General features: G+C 39.3%; 1 protein-coding gene across 5 annotated transcripts in view; it reads left to right on the forward strand.

Moving 5' to 3' along the window:
- MTMR8 (myotubularin related protein 8) overlaps nt 1–20,258 on the forward strand; it is a 226,315-nt gene that overhangs the window by 53,210 nt on the left and 152,847 nt on the right. For 4 of the 5 annotated variants that reach the window (XM_055565467.1, XM_055565465.1, XM_055565468.1 and 1 more), the window contains exons 2-6: nt 1,147–1,269; nt 5,326–5,488; nt 8,995–9,152; nt 10,467–10,595; nt 11,731–11,865. In XM_055565467.1, coding sequence (XP_055421442.1) covers nt 1,147–1,269; nt 5,326–5,488; nt 8,995–9,152; nt 10,467–10,595; nt 11,731–11,865 — 708 coding nt within the window. The remainder of the gene's footprint in view (nt 1–1,146; nt 1,270–5,325; nt 5,489–8,994; nt 9,153–10,466; nt 10,596–11,730; nt 11,866–20,258) is intronic. The other variant, XM_055565466.1, reaches the window with a different exon arrangement.

Raw genomic sequence — 20,258 nt, forward strand, 5'->3', positions numbered from 1 at the left:
GCTAACTTTGTCTATTATTCTGTTATTAATTTCTAATGGCATTGTATCATGGTATAAGAATGCAGATTGTATGATATCGAACCTTTGGTATTTATTGAGTCTTCCTTTATAGACATTATCATGATGTCTTTTTAGAAGTGTTCTATTATTTGTCTTGAATGATTTTATGTTCTTTATTTGTTGGATATAGAGTTCTCTGTATATCTAATAACTTGAAATTTGTAGTTGTACTGTAAAAGTATTCTGTATCTCTATTCATTTCTGTTTTTTGTTTTTGTATGTTTAATCTATCAATTCCTAATTAAAGTGTTAAAATATGCAAGTGTTTCCTTTGTCTCTGCAATTCTGCTATAAGCAAGTACATGATGCAAGATGTATTTTGTCCTGTTCTTTGTCTCTTAATTCTATTTTGTCAGATTTTAAGAATGCTACTCAAGCTTTGTTCATATTTGTCAGTATATCTTTTCTGTCTTTTTTATTTTCAACTTGTTTACATCTCTTCATTTTAGGTGTATATCTTTTAGACTGAGTATTGTTGAGTATTTGTTTTAATTCAGTCTATAAGTCTGTCTTTTAATTGGTAAGTTTATTTTGTGTATATTTGCTGTAATTTCTCTTATAATAGGACTTATTTCTGGCATTTAATTTTATAATTTCCATTTATGGTACTCTTTTTTTTTTTTTTTCTTTCTACTTTCCATTGGGATAAATCAACTTTTCTCTTGCTTTTTAGAAATTTATATATTCTATTTTCTTGCACTTTAATGGAAGATCTTAAACTTAAGATCTAATCTCATGTTATTTACCCTTATTGATTTTTCCATGCACAATAACTGCCACTTTCCTCCAATAAGATTAGTACCTCGTCCATGTCCTATTTATCTTCTACACACATCTACCCTATCATAGTAACATCATCTAGAATTTTAATCCATGTTTCCCTCTCACTTTTATAGTTTTTTCATGGTTGATTTAGGAAAAGGAAACACAGATCATACTAGTTTGCTACCTTGACAGAAACCAGAAAAACTCAAAGTTTTGTAGTAAATTAACAGCATTTGTCTTACTTTGAGGTACCCCACTTTGATCACAGATGGTGAGTTGATAACTTAATCAGCATTTTTCTCCACCCCACCCTTATAACAGGTAGAAAACGTGAAATTACTGGATCGTTATGTAGGTAAGAAACCAGCTAATGGAAGTCTGTATCTTACTGCAACCCACCTAATCTATGTGGAAGCTTCTGGGACAGCCCGAAAAGAGACATGGGTATGTATGTTCATAGGAAGAAATATCAAAGAGTCTTGAAGAATTTTGCATACATGCTTTCTCACATTGAAATTTCAGTTAACAGTTAAATTTCTGTAAAACCTTTTCTTCAAAGACTCTATTCTGGGTGGGTCTTTTCATAAATTGAATCATATAATTTCTCTTCCCTCAAGTTGTTGACTATAGTCATTTTAAACTATATGAGACTTTGCCTCAATATTTTAAGGTAAAGTGATCTCTACTTATTTTCAAGATGCCTACTTGGTAAGCATCCTGAAGTAATTTAAAACCTTGCTACACATAAAATTGCTACACATAAAGTTGGTTCAACAACTAAGAACATCTGTATAACCTGGGAGCTTGTTAAAAATGCAAAAGCTCAGGCCTAAGGTTTTAAATTTCTAAAATGCTCTCAGGTGATGCTGGTGGCCCATGGACTATATTTGGGGTAGCAATAATATAGACCAGCTGTCTGACCTAAGACAGAGTGGTGTGTGTGTGTGTGTGTGCATTGTTACATCTTTAAATAATATTCTCTAATTAGTTTAGCACTAGTAACATTACTTTATTATGCCTTACTTATCCTAGAGTATCATAATTTAATCTTAATCATTAGATAGATTTATGCTTAGACCTCTGTAACAAGTAAAACATGCTTCTGATATATGGCATAGCACAGCAATTAACACTAGAGCTAGTGTGTTCAGGGTGAAATCCCAGCTTCAACATTTACTACCTCTGTAACCTTGGGCAAGTTATTTAACTTCTCTGAGGCTCACTTCCCTCATCTCTAAAATAAATGAAATAATAATGCTTGGTTATAGAAATAAAAAAGTTAATGTTGTGCTTAAAATCATGTCTGGCACATGATAGAGACTATTTTATAAGTATAAAATGAATTAAACAGACTGTATATTATAAAAAAGTATTTTAATACTTCCTTTTTAAAAATATCATGACTTTTCCTATATGACATTATATCTTGTTCACTTTGGTACAATGAAAGGATTGAGAAAAGAAGAATCAGGAAAGTTAGTTTTAGCTAGACTCAGTTGTACACTAACTGGCTATATGAACTTGGGCAAGTGACTCTTGCTTTCTGGGCTTCAGTTTCCTCATCTGTAAAATTAGGTGGTTAGATTATATAATTAGTAAGGACTCTTTAATTTCGAACAGTTTGGGAACCAGTTCTTTAGTACTGTGTCATAAGCCTTTTCCCTTTCTACCTGCATTTACAGACAGCATACATCTTCACTAATCAATGAATATGGTAAAGTTGCAGGATATAAAATCAACACACAGAAATCCCTTGCATTCCTATACACTAATAATGAGAAAATAGAAAGAGAAATTAAGGAAACAATCTCATTCACCATTGCAACAAAAAGAATAAAATACTTAGGAATATATCTACCTAAAGAAACTAAAGACCTATATATAGAAAACTAAAAAACACTGGTGAAAGAAATCAAAGAGGACACTAATAGATGGAGAAATATACCATGTTCATGGATTAGAAGAATCAATATAGTGAAAATGAGTATACTACCCAAAGCAATCTATAGATTCAATGCAATCCCTATCAAGCTACCAACGGTATTTTTCACAGAGTTAGAACAAATAATTTCAGGTATTTTTCACCGAGCTAGAACAAATAATTTCACAATTTGTATGAAAATACAAAAAACCTCGAATAGCCAAAGCAATCTTGAGAAAGAAGAATGGAACTGGAGGAATCAACCTGCCTGACTTCAGGCTCTACTACAAAGCCACAGTCATCAAGACAGTATGGTACTGGCACAAAGATGGAAATATAGATCAATGGTCCAAATTTGTTTCTACTGTGTATTATTTCAAATCTAATGAACTACATTGGGAAGGGAGAACTTATGTTAACTTTCTGTATGTCAAAGGAGGCATATTTACCCAGTTAGTATTGTTAATGAAGCTCTTTCCAGCCTTAGTCTGCTTCACTTTCTGCCTCTAAGTCACCAGTTTTTTGCCTGGCACCTGTTTTCAATGATCAATGTTTTACTGCTCAAACATAGATCTACCATATTGATCAGGAGGGCTTTGATTTTCTTGAAATTTGATATATTAATTCTGTTACATTATCAGTAGTTTTTTGACCCTTCAAAACTTCCACAAGAATTAAGTTTGACAAAATAGTCAAGACAGACATTAAGATGAAAAATTCCTTCTTGGAATATGTGAATAGTCCTGCATCTACCCCATTCTTAGATGATGGATATGATTAAAAAGATTTCCTGAAAGAGATTTCTTTTCAAAATAAATGGCAGCTGGGGTATAGATTGTGTGAGATGGAGGAAAAGAAAATACAATGATGATAGGATGGCCATTCCAGGCACAGGTCAGGAAGTCCAGAAAATGAAAAAAAGTACACTTAGGCTTTAGTGGCAGGAAACATCAGAGACACAGATAGGAGAACATCAAAGACTAAAAATGTAAAACCATGATTCCATGGCATTTTTAAATTATAAAGAGAGACTTGCATTATTTGTATACAGTTTCTTGTACCAGTTCCTTTTCCATTTCTTTTTTGCTGCATTAGCATGAGCAGGGATGATAAAACTAAAGACTTAATAATCCTTCATATTTTTTTTTTAAATCAGAGTTATTATCCTGTACTCCCATGGGAAATAACTTTCTTAAGTACAGTACAGTGCTTATATATAGTTATTTTAGTCTTTAGTCTTATAGTTTCTACTTATTCCCTGAGTCACTTAGGTAAAAAAAATGCCTTCATTTCTTCTTTACTGTCACTAGAGTCTAAGATGTGGAAGAGAAATTTTCCTTGTAGTATTTCTGCTGCTGCTAAGTCACTTCAGTCGTGTCCGACTCTGTGTGACCCCATAGACAGCAGCCCACCAGGCTTCCCCGTCCCTGGGATTCTCCAGGCAAGAACACTGGAGTGGGTTGCCATTTCCTTCTCCAATGCATGAAAGTGAAAAGTGAAAGTGAAGTCGCTCAGTTGTGTCCGACTCTGTGCGACCCCATGGACTGCCGCCTACCAGGCTCCTCTGTCCATGGGATTTTCCAGGCAAGAGTACTGGAGCGGGGTGCCATTGCCTTCTCTGTGTAGTATTTCTAGTTACATTTTAATTCTAGGACTACAGTTTTTAGAATTTCTAGAGAAATAACTGTGAACAAAGTTAGACTGTCATGGTTCAAATTCTGTCTGTGCTACTTTTTGGCTGAGTGTCCTTTGATGAAGAATTCACATTTAAGAGCTTTGATTTCTTCGTTCCTGAAATGGGATTATTATACCTTAAAGCATTGTTACAGGGGTTAAATAGTTAATGATCATGGAACACTTCATGAGCAATAAAGCAAAATACCAATTATTAATCATTTTAACTAGTAATTTGATAGAACAAGAGGAAGTTCTATTTTTCTCTGTGACAATCATTCTACTATGATTTTTAAACTCCAGCAGTCTGGTGGGCTATAGTCCATGGAATTGCAAAGGGTCGGACACGACTCTGCATGGGCACGACTCTCTGCACACAGTTGGACATGACAACCCAGAAACTAAACAATAACAATAGTTCTAGAAGCCATCTGTTCTGAGCCAAATTCACCACAAGTGCCCAATAAATCTCCTAACATTATATCCCTAAGGAGAGAAAAGTTTTATAATACCATAATTTGCTTTGCATTGAAAGTGTGAAAGTGATAGTGTTAGTCACTTGGTTGTGTCCGACTCTTTGCAACACATGGACTGTAGCCCACCAGGCTCCTCTGTCCATGGAATTCTCCAGGCAAGAATACTGGAGTGGATAGCCATTCCCTTCTCCAGGGGATCTTCCCAACGCAGGGATTGAACCCAGGTCTCCTGCATTGCAGGCAGATTTCTTACCACTATTTACTTCTGTTTGACAGAAACCCAGTTTTGCCTTACAATGGATGATTATAGGCTGTAGATATGACCACATGGTTATGCTGTTACCGTTACTGAGAGTCAAGCACACTGATAGTGATAGATCTAGTGCATGTCTGTGATCTTTGTTGTTGTTGTTCTTGTCTGTTTTGTAGATTGCACTGCATCATATTGCAACTGTGGAGAAATTGCCTGTCACTAGCCTGGGTTGTCCCCTGATCCTCCGCTGCAAGAATTTCCGGGTGGCCCACTTTGTTTTAGAATCTGATATTGTGTGCCATGAGGTTTATATTTCACTGCTAAAGCTTTCTCAACCAGGTAGTTATGATAGTATTTTTATCTGCTTTAAATAATTTTTAAATTATCCACCCCTCCACCAGAACAGCATAATGGAAGGATCATGGGCTATGGAGTTCAATAGACTTAAATAAGTTTGAATCTGGGCTCTGTCTCTTACAGCTCCATGGTATTTGGGCAAGATGCATAACCTTTGCCTTTAGGATGGACTGGTTGGATCTCCTTGTAGTCCAGGGGACTCTCAAGAGTCTTCTCCAACACCACAGTGCAAAAGCATCAATTCTTCGGCACTCAGCCTTCTTCACAGTCCAACTCTCACATGCATACATGACCACAGGAAAAACCATAGCCTTGACTAGACAGACCTTTGTTGACAAAGTGATGTCTCTGCTTTTTAATATGCTGTCTAGTTTGCTCATAACTTTCCTTCCAAGGAGTGTAAGCATCTTTTAATTTCATAGCTGCAATCAACATCTGCAGTGATTTTGGAGCCCCCGTCTATTTCCCATGAAGTGATGGGACCAGATGCCATGATCTTAGTTTTCTGAATGTTGAGCTTTAAGCGAACTTTTTCACTCTCCTCTTTCACTTTCATCAAGAGGCTCTTTAGTTCTTCTTCACTTTATGCCATAAGGGTGGTGTCATCTGCATCTCTGAGGTTTTTGATATTTCTCCCAGAAATCTTAATTTCATCTTGTGCTTCTTCCACCCCAGGGTTTCTCATGATGTGCTCTGCATATAAGCTAAATAAGCAGGGTGACAATATACTACCTTGATGTACTCCTTTTCCTATTTGGAACCAGTCTGTTGTTCCATGTCCAGTTCTAACTGTTGCTTCCTGACCTGCATACAGGTTTCTCAAGAAGCAGGTCAGGTGGTTTAGTATTCCCATCTCTTTGAGAATTGTCCACAGTTTATTGTGATCAACACAGTCAAAGGCTTTGGCTAGTCAATAAAGCAGAAATAGATGTTTTTCTGGAACCCTTTTGCTTTTTTGATGATCCAACGGATGTTGGCAATCTGATCTCTGGTTCCTCTGCCTTTTCTAAATCCAGCTTGAACATCTGGAAGTTCACAATTCACGTATTGCTGAAGCCTGGCTTGGAGAATTTTGAGCATTACTTTACTAACATGTGAGATGAGTGCAATTGTGTGGTAGTTTGAGCATTCTTTGGCATTGCCTTTCTTTGGGATTGGAATGAAAAATGACCTTTTCCAGTCCTGTGGCCATTGCTGAGTTTTCCAAATCTCCTGGCATATTGAATGCAGCACTTTCACAGCATCATCTTTCAGGATTTTAAATAGCTCCACTGGAATTCCATCACCTCCACTAGCTTTGTTCATAGTGATGCTTTCTAAGGCCCACTTGCCTTCCCATTCCAGGATGTCTGGCTCTAGGTGAGTGATCACAGCCTTGTGATTATCTGGGTCATGAAAGTCTTTTTTTGTATAGTTCTGTGTATTCTTGCCACCTCTTCTTAATATCTTCTGCTTCTGTTAGGTCCATACCATTTCTGTCCTTTATCGAGCCTATCTTTGCATGAAATGTTCCCTTGGTATCTCTCATTTTCTTGAAGATATCTCTAGTCTTTCCATTCTATTGTTTTCCTCTATGTCTTTATGCTGATCACTGAGGAAGGCTTTCTTATCTCTCCTATTCTTTGGAACTCGGCATTCAAATGCTTATATCTTTCCTTTTCTTCTTTGCTTTTCGCTTCTCTTCTTTTCACAGCTATTTGTTAGGCTTCCTCAGACAGCCATTTTGTCTTTTTGAATTTCTTCTTCTTGGGGATGGTCTTGATCCCTGTCTCCTGTATAGTGTCATGAACCTCTGTCCATAGTTCATCAGGCACTTTATCAAATCTAGTCCCTTAAATCTATTTCTCACTTCCACTGTATAATTGTCAGGGATTTGATTTAGGTCATCCCTGAATGATCCAGTGGTTTTCCTCACTTTCTTCCATTTCAGTCTGAATTTGGCAATAAGGAGTTCATGATCTGAGCCACAGTCTGCTCCCAGTCTTGTTTTTGCTGACTGTATAGAGCTTCTCCATCTTTGGCTGAAAAGAATATAATCAATCTGATTTTGGTGTTGACCATCTGGTGATGTCCGTGTGTAGTCTTCTCTTGTGTTGTTAGAAGAGGGTGTTTGCTATGACCAGTGTGTTCTCTTGGCAAAACTCTATGAGCCTTTTCCCTGCTTCATTCTGTACTCCAAGGCCAAATTTGCCTGTTACCTCAGTTGTTTCTTGACTTCCTACTTTTGCATTCCAGTCCCCTATAATGAAAAGGATAGCTTTTTTTGGGTGTCAGTTCTAAAAAGTCTTGTAGGTCTTCAAGAACCGTTCAACTTCAGCTTGTTCAGCCTTAATGGTCGGGGAATAGACTTGCATTACCATGATATTGAATGGCTTGCCTTGCAAATGAACGGAGTTCATTCTGTCGTTTAGTTTGCTGATTCCTAGAATGTCAACGTTCACTCTTTCCATCTCCTTTTTGACCACTTCCAATTTGCCTTGGTTCATGGACCTAACATTCCAGGTTCCTATGCAATATTGTTCTTTACAACATCGGACCTTGCTTCTATCACCAGTCACATTCACAGCCGGGTGTTGTTTTTGCTCTGGCTCCATACCTTCATTCTTTCTGGAGTTATTTTTCTACTGATTTCTAGTAGCATATTGGGCACCTACTGACCTGAGGAGTTCATCTTTTCAGTGTCCTATCTTTTTGCCTTTTCATACTGTTCATGGGGTTCTCAGGGCAAGAATACTGAAGTGGTTTGCCATTCCTTTCTCCAGTGGAGCACATTCTGTCAGACCTCTCCACCATGACCCGTCAGTGTGGGGTGGCCCCACACAGCATGGCTTAATTTCACTGAGTTAGAAAAGGCTGTGGTCCATGTGATCAGATTGGCTAGTTGTCTGTGATTGCGGTTTCAGTTTGTCTTCCCTCTGATGCCCTCTCTCACTGCCTACCATCTTACTTAGGTTTCTCTTTTATTGCCACATAATCAATTTGTTGCCACAATTTATTGCCACATAAATTGATCAAATGAGTTATTAACTATATGTTGAATTTTGTTAAAGAGGAAGTAGGGTTGACAAGAAGAAGAGATGGCTGTTTATCAGCCAGAAGCAGGTACTTGTTTTGACTAAACAAAATGCAAGAACACTGCTAATGTTTTGCTATATGTTACAACAAATACTGCAGTTAGGACATTGAAGATCAGTTAAAAATTTTGGTAAGGACCACTTTCTCAGCGTGTTAAAACTGGAAAATTGAATTCAGTCCATTATCCAGCATTGGGATCATATAAATATTTTTAAAAGAAGACTCTGAAGCATTATTTCAATTCTTATTCCTTGTACACAAATAAAGGCAGCCTTGTACACAAATTATCGTCCTTTTCAGGGGCTGATGACAAATACTCCCTTAGAGAGAAGAAAATCCAGCCTTTATTGCATTATTTGATGTTAAATTTCATTCATTATTACTTTATTTTCATGCCTATATTTCTTCTATAGAATTACCTGAAGATCTGTATGCTTTTTCATATAATCCCAAGTTCTCAAAAGACATGAGGGAAAGTGGATGGAAGCTGATTGACCAAACATCAGACTTTGGACGTATGGGAATTCCTAACAGGTACTGGACTATAACAGATGCCAACAGAAACTATGAGGTAATTTTGTTATTGTTTTCTTTTGGTTCACTTAATTGAAACAGAAGTATTTCAGCAAACAAAGTTTTGAAAAGGGAAGAAACCACTCATTATCTCTCCTTTTCATTCAACATTCAGCCGTTCAACAAGATTTTTATTAAGTAACTAATGCATTTAAAACACCAAGTCAGAGTTCTCATAGTCTAAAGAATAGGGTGCTATGGGAGCATGGATGAAGAATATGGAATTCAAACTGGAATGCCAGTAACAGCCTTAAATGCTGGCGAATAGCCTAGAGAAGGGATTCTATCCTAACTTATACAGGGAGAGAAGGAAAGAAGTCAGTAAGTAAACTCAGATAATGGATAAATTGAAGAATTTGAACGTTATTCTGAGGACTATAACCACAAGAGTATTTTGATTTGGAAATGTCTGTAAGTATATTTGTATTTTAGAAAGATAACTTTGATATTAGTATGAAGAATTGGTTTGCTGGAGTTACGAATGCAGGAGAGTGATATGAGAAGTGATGAGAACCTGAACTAAGGCAATGGCTATGGATGGTGAGGAGGAGATAGTTTTAACAGATATTTAGGTAGTAGAAGTTAAAGAACGTGGTGACACATTAATGTGGCTGGGAGAAAGAAGGAGAAGTTTAGCAGGCATCCCAGGTTTCCTGGTTTCTGGCTTAGGTGACCCAAGTGGGTATGGATATGTTAGCAAGATAAGGATCACAAGAAGAGGGTCAGACAGCATCTTTAGTTTTAGATGTGAGTTTAAGGTGATTTAAAAAATCAGGTATTTGATATCAAGCATTTTAGCCTAGATCTCCAGAAAGATTTCTGGGCCAAGTATAGAATCTCTCAAGTGTATTGATTCACTAGGAGGACCTGGCATATAGTCACTTGTGACTGTGATTTATTACAGTGAAAATATAGAAGGCAAAATCAACAAAGGGAAAAGGAGTAAAGTCTGGGGAAAACCAAACAAAAGTTGAAGCTTTTGCCCTTTCCCAGTGGAGTCACATAGGACATGCTTCAACTCCTCTAGCAATGTGACATGTGAAAAATGTTTCTACCTATAATGTTAGTTATTCTTAAGGTACATTTTGTTCTTATATATCTCAATATTTTCATTTCTAGAAAATAATAGCATACTTGGAAGAGCTTTTTACATCAAGGATATTTTTGTTCTTATTTTTGAGGAATCGATGATTCTAGCTTATAGATAATGGATAGCTAATGCTTGAGTGCTATTCCAACCTGTTGCTGCTAGCAGGTAAAAAAAAAAATGTAAGAAGATTAAGTTTAAAAAATTGAGTTTGTTTTCTTTTAGATATGCAGTACCTACCCTCTTGAAATAGTGATTCCTAAATCTGTTACATTGGGAACGGTGGTTGGAAGTTCAAAGTTCAGAAGTAAAGAACGTGTGCCTGTGCTGTCCTACCTCTACAAAGAGAACAATGTGAGTTGACAAAACTTCTCTGATGAGAACTAAACTTGGCTCTAGAAGACCTGGGTTTAAGTCACACTACTGTCACTTACTAGCTTTGTGACATCAAGCATGTTACTTCTCTGAACTTTAGTACTTTTGAGGGGTTTTAAGTGGGTCACATCAGGAAAAATATATGTGTACTTTGTAAATTTTAAAGTGCTATGCAGATTTTAAGTGGTATTTGTAGTGTGTTCATTTATTTCTTTCCTGCTCTGCCAGTTCCTGCTTGATGGCAAGTAACTGTTAAATGAATGGGAACAGTCATATGGAAGGATATTTGTAGACTGTTGCCTCTCACTATAACACAGATTTCCTTATTCTTTCTCACTGTTTTTCATATAATTTAGGGTCTTATGGGAAAGCACTTGACTCCTCTGAGTCCCCTTCCATAAGAAGGGATAATAGTTCTTGCCTCTTGTGGTCTCTCTGAGATCTGGAATTAGACAAATAGTCAAGTTCTCAGGTATTCAAGTGCTAAAGAGTATAGTAATATAAGTGGTTGTCTGTGTCAAACTGTTGAAGTAAGCAGACTATATAACAACACCACCAAAATGTAAGGCAGTTCATTAACTCATCATTATTAGATGTACCTGCTACATAGCTGTGCTATTTTCATATTGAAATGGCTTTAAACAAACCAGTTCTATGATTTGGCATTAACTCCTAAAATGAGTGAATTCTGTTCTCTTAAGAAACTCTAGATCTTTGTTCTATCTTGAATTCTTAAGTGAGCCTCTGATATATGGGTGATATCACTGGGACTATAAAAAACAGATAAAATTTTATTAAAAACCTCACGATGTGATTTTCTTGTAGTCTGGGTTTGTCAAGACTGGGTTGGGAATCTTAGCCATGTAGAAGAAAGAAAAGACTATCTGAGCAACAGTTTGTAGTAACACAGCCCACATGCTGGAGTGGGGAGGGAGGAAGGAAGCTGAGCTCAATGTTACTGAAATGCTGGATTTCAGGGCTACATTTTTTTTTTTTTTTATTTCACTATCCTGAGTTGGCTCATCCTCTTCTACTCATTGAACATGGGAACGAGGAGGATTTTTTTACCACCTGTAAATATGATCACTCAACTGAAAAACATTTGCCTTTACAGGCTGCCATTTGCCGCTGTAGCCAGCCTCTATCTGGATTTTATACTCGTTGCATAGATGATGAACTCCTGCTAGAGGCTATTCGCCAGACAAATCCAGGGAGCCAGTTCTTGTATGTTGTAGACACAAGACCAAAGGTATCTATGTATCAAAACCCTCTCTAATACTTATATTTTACACATGGTGCAATGCCCCTCCCCATGTAATGAGCTTTGCAATGTTAATGGGAAAGTTGAATTTGTGCATATGGGCTTGTTGTTGTTCAGTCCCTAAGTCATTTCTGACTCTTTGTGACCCTATGGACTGCAACACGCCAAGCTAACCTGTCCTTCACTATCTCCTGGAGGTTGCTCAAGCTCATGTCCATTGAGTCGATGATGCCATCCAACTATCTTACCCTCTGTCACTCCCTTCTTCTCCTGCCCTCAATCTTTCCCATAATCAGGGTCTTTTCCAATAAGTCAGCTCTTTGCATCAGGTGGCCAAAGTATTGGAGCTTCAGCATCAATCCTTCCAATGAATATTCAGGGTTGATTTCCTTTAAGATTGACTGGTTTGATCTCCTTGCTGTCCAAGGGACTCTCAAGAGTGTGCTCCAGAAGCACAGTTCAAAAGCATCACTTCTTTGGTACTCAGCCTTCCTTATGGTCCAGGTCTTACATCTGTACATGACTACTGGAAAAACCATAGCATTGACTATATGGACTTTTGTCAACAAAGTGATGTCTCTGCTTTTTAACATGCTAGGTTTGTCATAGCTTTTCTTCCAAGAAGCAAGTGTCTTTTAATTTCATGGCTGTAGTCACCATCTGCAATGATGTTGAAATCCAATAATATAAAATCTACTACTCTCTCCACTTTTTTACCATCTATGTGCCATGAAGTCGACAGCTTATGGTGAATGATGTCAGATTCGTGATCTCTAAAGAAGATTTAGCTTTCGGACCAGTGACCAGGCTTGATCATTTAGCTTTCGGACCAGTTTTTGTGTAGCAGAATTTTATTAAAATATAAAAAGGGACAGAGAAAGCTTCTGACATAGACATCAGAAGGGGGATGGAGAGTGCTCCTCTAACTAGTCTTAGCAAGGGAGCTATATACTTTTTAATTGGTTATTACAGTAAACCAAAATAATGTCTCAAGGTTGTAAAGATCTTACTAGACCCACTCCCACAATTTACATTTTAAGATGACAGGATTAGAATTAACAATAGAAAGATTTTACCAGACCCGCTCCCATAATATACATTTTAAGATAACAAGATTAGTCAAAAGGTTCTCAAGAAGGAGAAACTTGTCCTCAAGCAGGATACATTGTTGTTATATAATCCTTACTAAGACTAGTGAGGGCTTCCCTGGTGGCTCAGAGGTTAAAGCATCTGCCTGGAATGCGGGAGACCCGGGTTTGATCCCTGGGTCGGGAAGATCCCCTGGAGAAGGCAATGGCAACCCATTCCAGTACTCTTGCCAGGAGAATCCCACGGAGGGAGGAGCCTGGTAGGCTACAGTCCATGGGGTCACAAAGAGTCAGACATGACTGAGCGACTTCACTCACTCACTCACTCAAGACTAGTGAAAGTCGCTCAGTCATGACTCTTTGCAACTCCATGGACTGTTGGCTACCAGGCTTCTCAGCAGATAGTCCATGGAGTTTTTCAGGCAAGAGTACTGGAGTGGGTTGCCATTTCCTTCTCCAGGGGATCTTCCTGACCTAGGGATCGAACCCGGGTCTCCTGCACTAAGACTAAGGAATGTAGACAAAATGTTTGTCCTTTCCTTCTTCCAGACCCCTATCTCCTCTTTGAGAGCCCCAGACCCCTTGCTCCTCTTTGGGGACCATGGACTTCTTATCAACCTACCTAAAAATTGACTCTCTCATTCCCCCCTTTTCTTTTAGGAGAATTGTGTTGCCAAGGGAAAGGGGCATCATTTTTATTCCATAACTACTTCCTGCTTTTGAGGAGTGTCATTCCTAAATTGTGGAGGCAACATATTCTCCTAACCCTCATATTGAGTGTCTCTGATCCAGGGGCCCCAAGTAATAGTTGGAGGAGGCTGTGGCACTTGTAGGAGCCTGGACAACTATTTGTAACTTAAAAGTTCTCAGACGGTTAGAAACAAATCCCATTATACAGTTACAGATGTAAGGCAAAATAGTCATTAAACCAAGTTAAAACATAATCAATATTAAAAGTTACATTATGTCCATAGCTAAGGTACAATATGTTATCAGTCCCTCTTAGGCTTGTTAGATGTAATCAGATCAAGAAGAGGCATCAGATATGATTGTTGTTGGTGAAGGTATTTGCAGACTTGAAGAAAGTCCTTTCCATGAATGAGAGAAACTAACCATGTTAAGCCTTCAATTGATGAGGAGGGGAGTGCTCCACAGAAACAGCAGTTAGAACGATTGTGTTGGCTGGGTCAGGGGTCACCTCCTGGGGTTCTTCTAATGTCTCTTGAAAAGCTGAAAGCTGAGTCACATAGTTAATTCTAAGGCTTTAGGATCTAAGACAATATCTGTGTGCAAAAACTGTCATAGAGTCAGTCCCTTCTTTGGGGGATAGTTCAAGCCCTCATTAAAGGCTGGGCAATTTCCCCATAACCCAGAATCCAAATATGCCAATAGCCTGTAGTGCCCAAGAGGATTATCCTCTCAGTTGTCTTAAAGTCATAGGTAGAAGATGGTATAGTATAGGTTTAACTCTAGAAAGCATTCTTCAAATCAATGACTGAAAAAATATTTGGCTCATTCAGGAATTTCAGACAATAAAGTATAAGGATTATGCATTTATTATTCATAAATCTTGAACTAGTCTCCATTTATCATTTGACTTTTTCACACCCAAAATAGGAGTGTTGCATAGACTATTACAAGGAATTAATAGCTCCTGTTCCTTTAAATTTTCAATGATGGGTTTTAACTCTTCCTTAACCTCAGGCTTTCATGGATACTGTTTTTGATGTGGAAATAAGTGAGGGTCTTTGAGCTTGATAAGGAAAGGAACAACATTTTGTGCTCAACCCACAGTTTTTATATCAGCCCACACTTTAGGATTTACATTTTCTTCAGTTAAAAGAGCAGGTTCCATATTCATGAAAACAGAGGCCTGGACCTTGTTCAGTATGCTACTGCTGCTAAGTCGCTTCAGTCATGTCTGACTCTGTGCTACCCCATAGACAGCAGCCCACCAGGCTCCCCCGTCCCTGGGATTCTCCAGGCAAGAACACTGGAGTGGGTTGCCATTTCCTTCTCCAATGCATGAAAGTGATAAGTGAAAGTGAAGTCGCTCAGTCATGTCCGACTCTTAGCGACTCCATGGACTGCAGCCTACCAGTCTCCTCTGTCCATGGGATTTTCCAGCCAAGAGTACTGGAGTGGGGTGCCATTGCCTTCCCTCCCCAAAAGGGGTGAGGGAGACTCTGGCAGGATCAGAAACTCCTGAGAAAACAGCAGAGTCCCAGTTGCAGCTTAAAGTATGACTGAAATAATAGCATTTGGCTCATCTTGACAGTCCCATTACAGTAGTGGATTGGGAGGAAAGTGGACCATGGGCTTCAGTGAGCACTGAGAAAGTTGCCTCAGGGTCCAAAAGAAAATCAACTGATTGGCCCGCCATAGTTATTAATATCTGGGGTTCCTCAGGTGTTATTAAGATGGGAGCTTGTGTGGGGACCCCAAGGCACCTTCAGTCCTGATTGTCTTGAGAGTCTGACCCCTGGGGCCTGCACCTCGAGGGCAGTCTCTTATCCACTATGGTCCTTTGCAGACTGAACATGGAACTGGGGCAGCTTAGATGCCTGAGGGCAACTTCATATGAGATGCCCCTCCTTTCCATAGTAATAACAAGCCCATCCATTTTCACCTGGTTTCCTCTGGGCGTTTTTCTCTTCAGGCTGATTCATAGAAGTTTTCACAGCCATCACTAGAGCCTGGGCCTTTCCTTTGGTTCTTTTCTGTTGTCGTTTCTCCTCCTCATATTCTCTACTGTAATATACTGTCTGAGCCAGCTGTAACTGTTTTTCTTAAGACTTATTTGGTCCAAATACCTGTTTTCGTAACTTATGGTGGATATCTGGAGCTGACTGAGTGAGAAATCTATCTTTTAAGATCATTCCTTCTCTGCCCTTTTGGGATCAACATCAGTAAACTTACAGAGAGCCTCTTGTAGTCTATCTAAGAATTTACTAGGAGTTTCCTTCTCCCCCTGTTCTATGTCAGCCAACTTAGCATAGTTTAAGGTCAGCATAGTTTAAAGTCTTAGTGAACGCTCACTTTAGTCCTTCAAGAATGCATCTGACAAAGTGGTTCTGTTATGAGAACTGCTTGGCTTCCAATAGGAAGGAGAGCTATTTCGTGTTCCCTCTTTCCTTTGCCTTCAAGACATTTATACCCATTTCTCTTGTTCTCTACAGAACCGACTAATTGTAAAACAGTATTATAATTGAGACCCTTCAAAAGGCCAGCATTCCTGTCTCCCAAAGGATACCATGGCCATTCAGTATCACAGAAGAATATCAGGAATGTCTTTTTTAAATTCTGGGGATCAAACTTGTCCCAGTTCTTTAAAATATATTTTAAAGGAATGTTTCTGGAACTGCTAGCTCCCATCTGTAAGAGAGAAAAAAGTGGTATCCACAGCCTTGGCTTCTTTCCTCTGGAGGTGTCCCTCCCTGCTCTAGATGGAGATGTGGACAGACTTTCCAATGAAGCTTTCCTTCCCTGGTTGGACTTAGTCTGCCCCTTACCAACACAGGCATCATACTCATCCCTCCTGGTTCTACCACCGAGGTAGGGTGGAAATGCACCAGGAGTAGACCTGATGGCATCCCAAATTGATTTCTAGTTCCATACCACCAAGACCTTTGTTTGATTTACCCTTTTCCACTGATACCACCTGGGGTGAAGCAGTATAGCTTTCCCGGAATGCTTCCCAAGCCACAGCTCCTAGGGGAAGCATCTGTCTTCCATGTGCCTGTGCACATTTCTGAGTACAATCCTGACCACAGTAGAAGTGGTGAGTTATTGCTATATCAGTATATATGATGGCAAAAGAGGTAGTGGAGGGTGGCCAGTGAGGAAAAAGTGATTTTTGTCCTCGAGTTACTAGGGCCAATCCTTCCAATTCATTTCCACAGACTCCTCAAAAGAAATATCTAAGGAGTTGAGACAGAAGCCAGTGGAGCACTTTCTCTGATCTGCTAAAAGCTAGCACTACTGAAGGAAGAAGCCCATTGCAATTCCAATCAGACCAGATCCTGCACTTCCCAATCTGTGTCCTCAAAAACCTCATGGTCACCAGCAATGCTTCTATCCATGTAGATCCGAGACACAGCCATGACAAAGACTCACTTTCACGTCATTGGTCCCTGAGGCAGGCAGCCAAGAGAGTGCCCTCTAGCCTGAGAGACATTCCTGGAGCTAGAGTTCTGCCTTGCTCCCAAACATGCTTTGGAAACTTTCGGCTCCTAGCAAGGCTAGGCTCTTCCATACAGTAACTTTTGGCTCTTAGCAAGGCTAGGTGCTTCCATACAGGCAGTCTAAGTAAAAGTACACAGTAACAGCATGAATCACAAGTCCCTTGGAAGTCTATAATTCATCAGATTAGGTTAGGTTAAGTTCAGTTCAGTCACTCAGTCGTGTCTGAATCTTTGCGACCCCATGAATCACAGCATGACAGGCCTCCCTGTCCATCACCAACTTCCAGAGTCCACCCAAACCCATGTCATTGAGTTGGTGATGCCATCCAACCATTTCTGTCATCCCCATCTCCTCCTGCCCGCAAACTTTCCCAGGATCAGGATCTTTTAACATGAGTCAGCTCTTCACATCAGGCAGCCAAAGTATTGGAGTTTCAACTTCAGCATCAGTCCTTTCAATGAACACCCACTATTGATCTCCTTTAGGATGGACAGGTTGGATCTCCTTGCAGTCCAAGGGACTCTCAAGAGTCTTCTCCAACACCACAGTTCAAAAGCATCAATTCTTCGGAGCTCAGCTTTCTTTATAGTCCAACTGTCACATCCATACATGACCACTGGAAAAACCCATAGTCTTGACTAGACAGACCTTTGTTGAAAAGTAATGTCACTGCTTTTGAATATGCATGCTGTCTAGGTTGGTCATAACTTTCCTTCCAAGGAGTAAGCGTCTTTTAATTTCATGGCTGCAATCACCATCTGCAGTGATTTTTGAGCCCAGAAAATAAAGTCTGACACTGTTTCCACTGTTTCCCCATCTATTTGCCATGAAGTGATGGGACCGGAAGCCATGATCTTAGTTTTCTGAATGTTGAGCTTTAAGCCAACTTTTTCACTCTCCACTTTCACTTTCGTCAAGAGCCTCTTTAGTTCTTCTTTACTTTCCACCATATGGGTGGTGTCATCTGCATATCTGAGGTTATTGATATTTCTCCCAGCAATCTTAATTTCAGCTTGTGCTTCATCCAGCCCAGCATTTCTTATGATGTACTCTGCATATAAGTTAAATAAGCAGGGTGACAATATAGAGCCTTGACATACTCCTTTTCCTATTTGGAACCAGTCTACTGTTTCATGTCCAGTTTTAACTGTTGCTTCCTGACCTGCGTACATGTTTCTCAAGAGTCAGGTCAGCTGGTCTGGTATTCCCATCTATTTCAGAATTTTCCACAGCTTATTGTCATCCACACAGTCAAAGGCTTTGGCATAGTCAATAAGGCAGAAATAGATGTTTTTCTGGAACTCTTGCTTTTGCGATGATCCAGCAGATGTTGGCAGTTTGATCTCTGGTTCCTCTGCCTTTAGATGCCTAAAACCATCTTGAACATCTGGAAGTTCACGATTCACATATTGCTGAAGCCTGGCTTGGAGAATTTTGAGCATTACTTTACTAGCATGTGAGATGAGTGCAATTGTGTGGTAGTTTGAGCATTATTTGGCATTGCCTTTCTTTGAGATTGGAATGAAAACTGACCTTTTCCAGTCCTGTGGCCACTGCTGAGTTTTCCAAATTTGCTGGCATATTGAGTGCAGCACTTTCACAGCATCATCTTTCAGGATTTGAAATAGCTCAACTGGAATTCCATCACCTCCACTAGCTTTGTTCATAGTGATGCTTTCTAAGGCCCACTTGACTTCACATTCCAGGATGTCTGGCTCTAGGTGAGTGATCATACTATCGTGATTATCTTGGTCATGAAGATCTTTTTTGTACAGTTCTTCTGTGTATTCTTGCCAAATCTTCTTAATATCTTCTGCTTCTCTTAGGTCCATGCTATTTCTGTCCTTTATCGAGCCCATCTTTGCATGAAATGTTCCCTTGGTGTCCCTAATTTTCTTGAAGAGATCTCTCCTCTTTTCTATTCTATTGTTTTCCTCTATTTCTTTGCATTGATCGCTGAGGAAGTCTTTCTCTCTTGCTATTCTTTGGAACTCGGCATTCAAATCAGTATATCTTTCCTTTTCTCCTTTGCTTTTCACTTCCCTTCTTTTCACAGCTATTTGTAAGGCCTCCTCAGACAGCCATTTCACTTTTCTGCATTTCTTTTTTTTGGGAAATGGTCTTGATCCCTGTCTCCTGTACAATGTCCTGAACCTCCGTCCGTAGTTATTCATGCACTCTATCAGATATAGTCCCTTAAATCTATTTCTCACTTCCACTGTATAATCATAAGGAATTTGATTTAGGTCATAGCTGAATGGTCTAGTGGTTTTCCCTACTTTCTTCAATTTGAGTCTGAATTTGGCAATAAGGAGTTCATGATCTGGGCCACAGTCAGCTCCCGGTCTTGTTTTTGCTGACTGTATAGAGCTTCTCCATCTTTGGCTGCAGACCATCTGGTAATGCCCATGTAGAATCTTCTCTTGTGTTGTTGGAAGAGTGTGTCTGCTATGATCAGTGCATTCTCTTGGCAAAATTCTTTGCCTTGCTTTGTTTTTGCCTTTGCCTTGCTTCATTATGTGCTCCAAGGCCAAACTTGCCTGTTATTCCCGGTATCTCTTGACTTCCTACTTTTGCATTCCAGTCCCCTATGATGAAAAGGACATATTTTCTGGTGTTAGTTCTAGGAGTTCTTGTAGGTCTTCATGGAGTCATTCAACTTCACCTTCTTCAGCATTAGAGGGTGAGGCATAGACTTGGATTACTGATGTTGAATGGTTTGCCATGGAAACTATCCAAGATCATTCTGTCATTTTTGAGATTTCAACCAAGTACTGCATTTCAGACTCTCTTGTTGACTATGTGGGCTACTCCATTCCTTCTATGGAACTCTTTCCCACAGTAATAGATATAATGGTCATCTGAATTAAATTCTCAGATTTCCGTCCATTTTAGTTCACTGATTGCTAAAATATCAATGTTAACTTTTGCCATTTCATGTTTGACCATATCCAGTTTGCCTTGCTTCATGGACCTAACATTCCAGGTTCCTATGCAATATTGTTCTTTGCAGCATCTGACTTTACTTTCACCACCAGATACAACCAGAACTGGACATCATTTCCGCTTTGGCTCACACTCTTCATTCTTTCTGTAGCTATATCTCTG

The sequence above is a fragment of the Bubalus kerabau genome, chromosome X, assembly GCF_029407905.1.
Source record: "Bubalus kerabau isolate K-KA32 ecotype Philippines breed swamp buffalo chromosome X, PCC_UOA_SB_1v2, whole genome shotgun sequence".
Taxonomy (NCBI): Eukaryota; Metazoa; Chordata; class Mammalia; order Artiodactyla; family Bovidae; genus Bubalus; species Bubalus kerabau.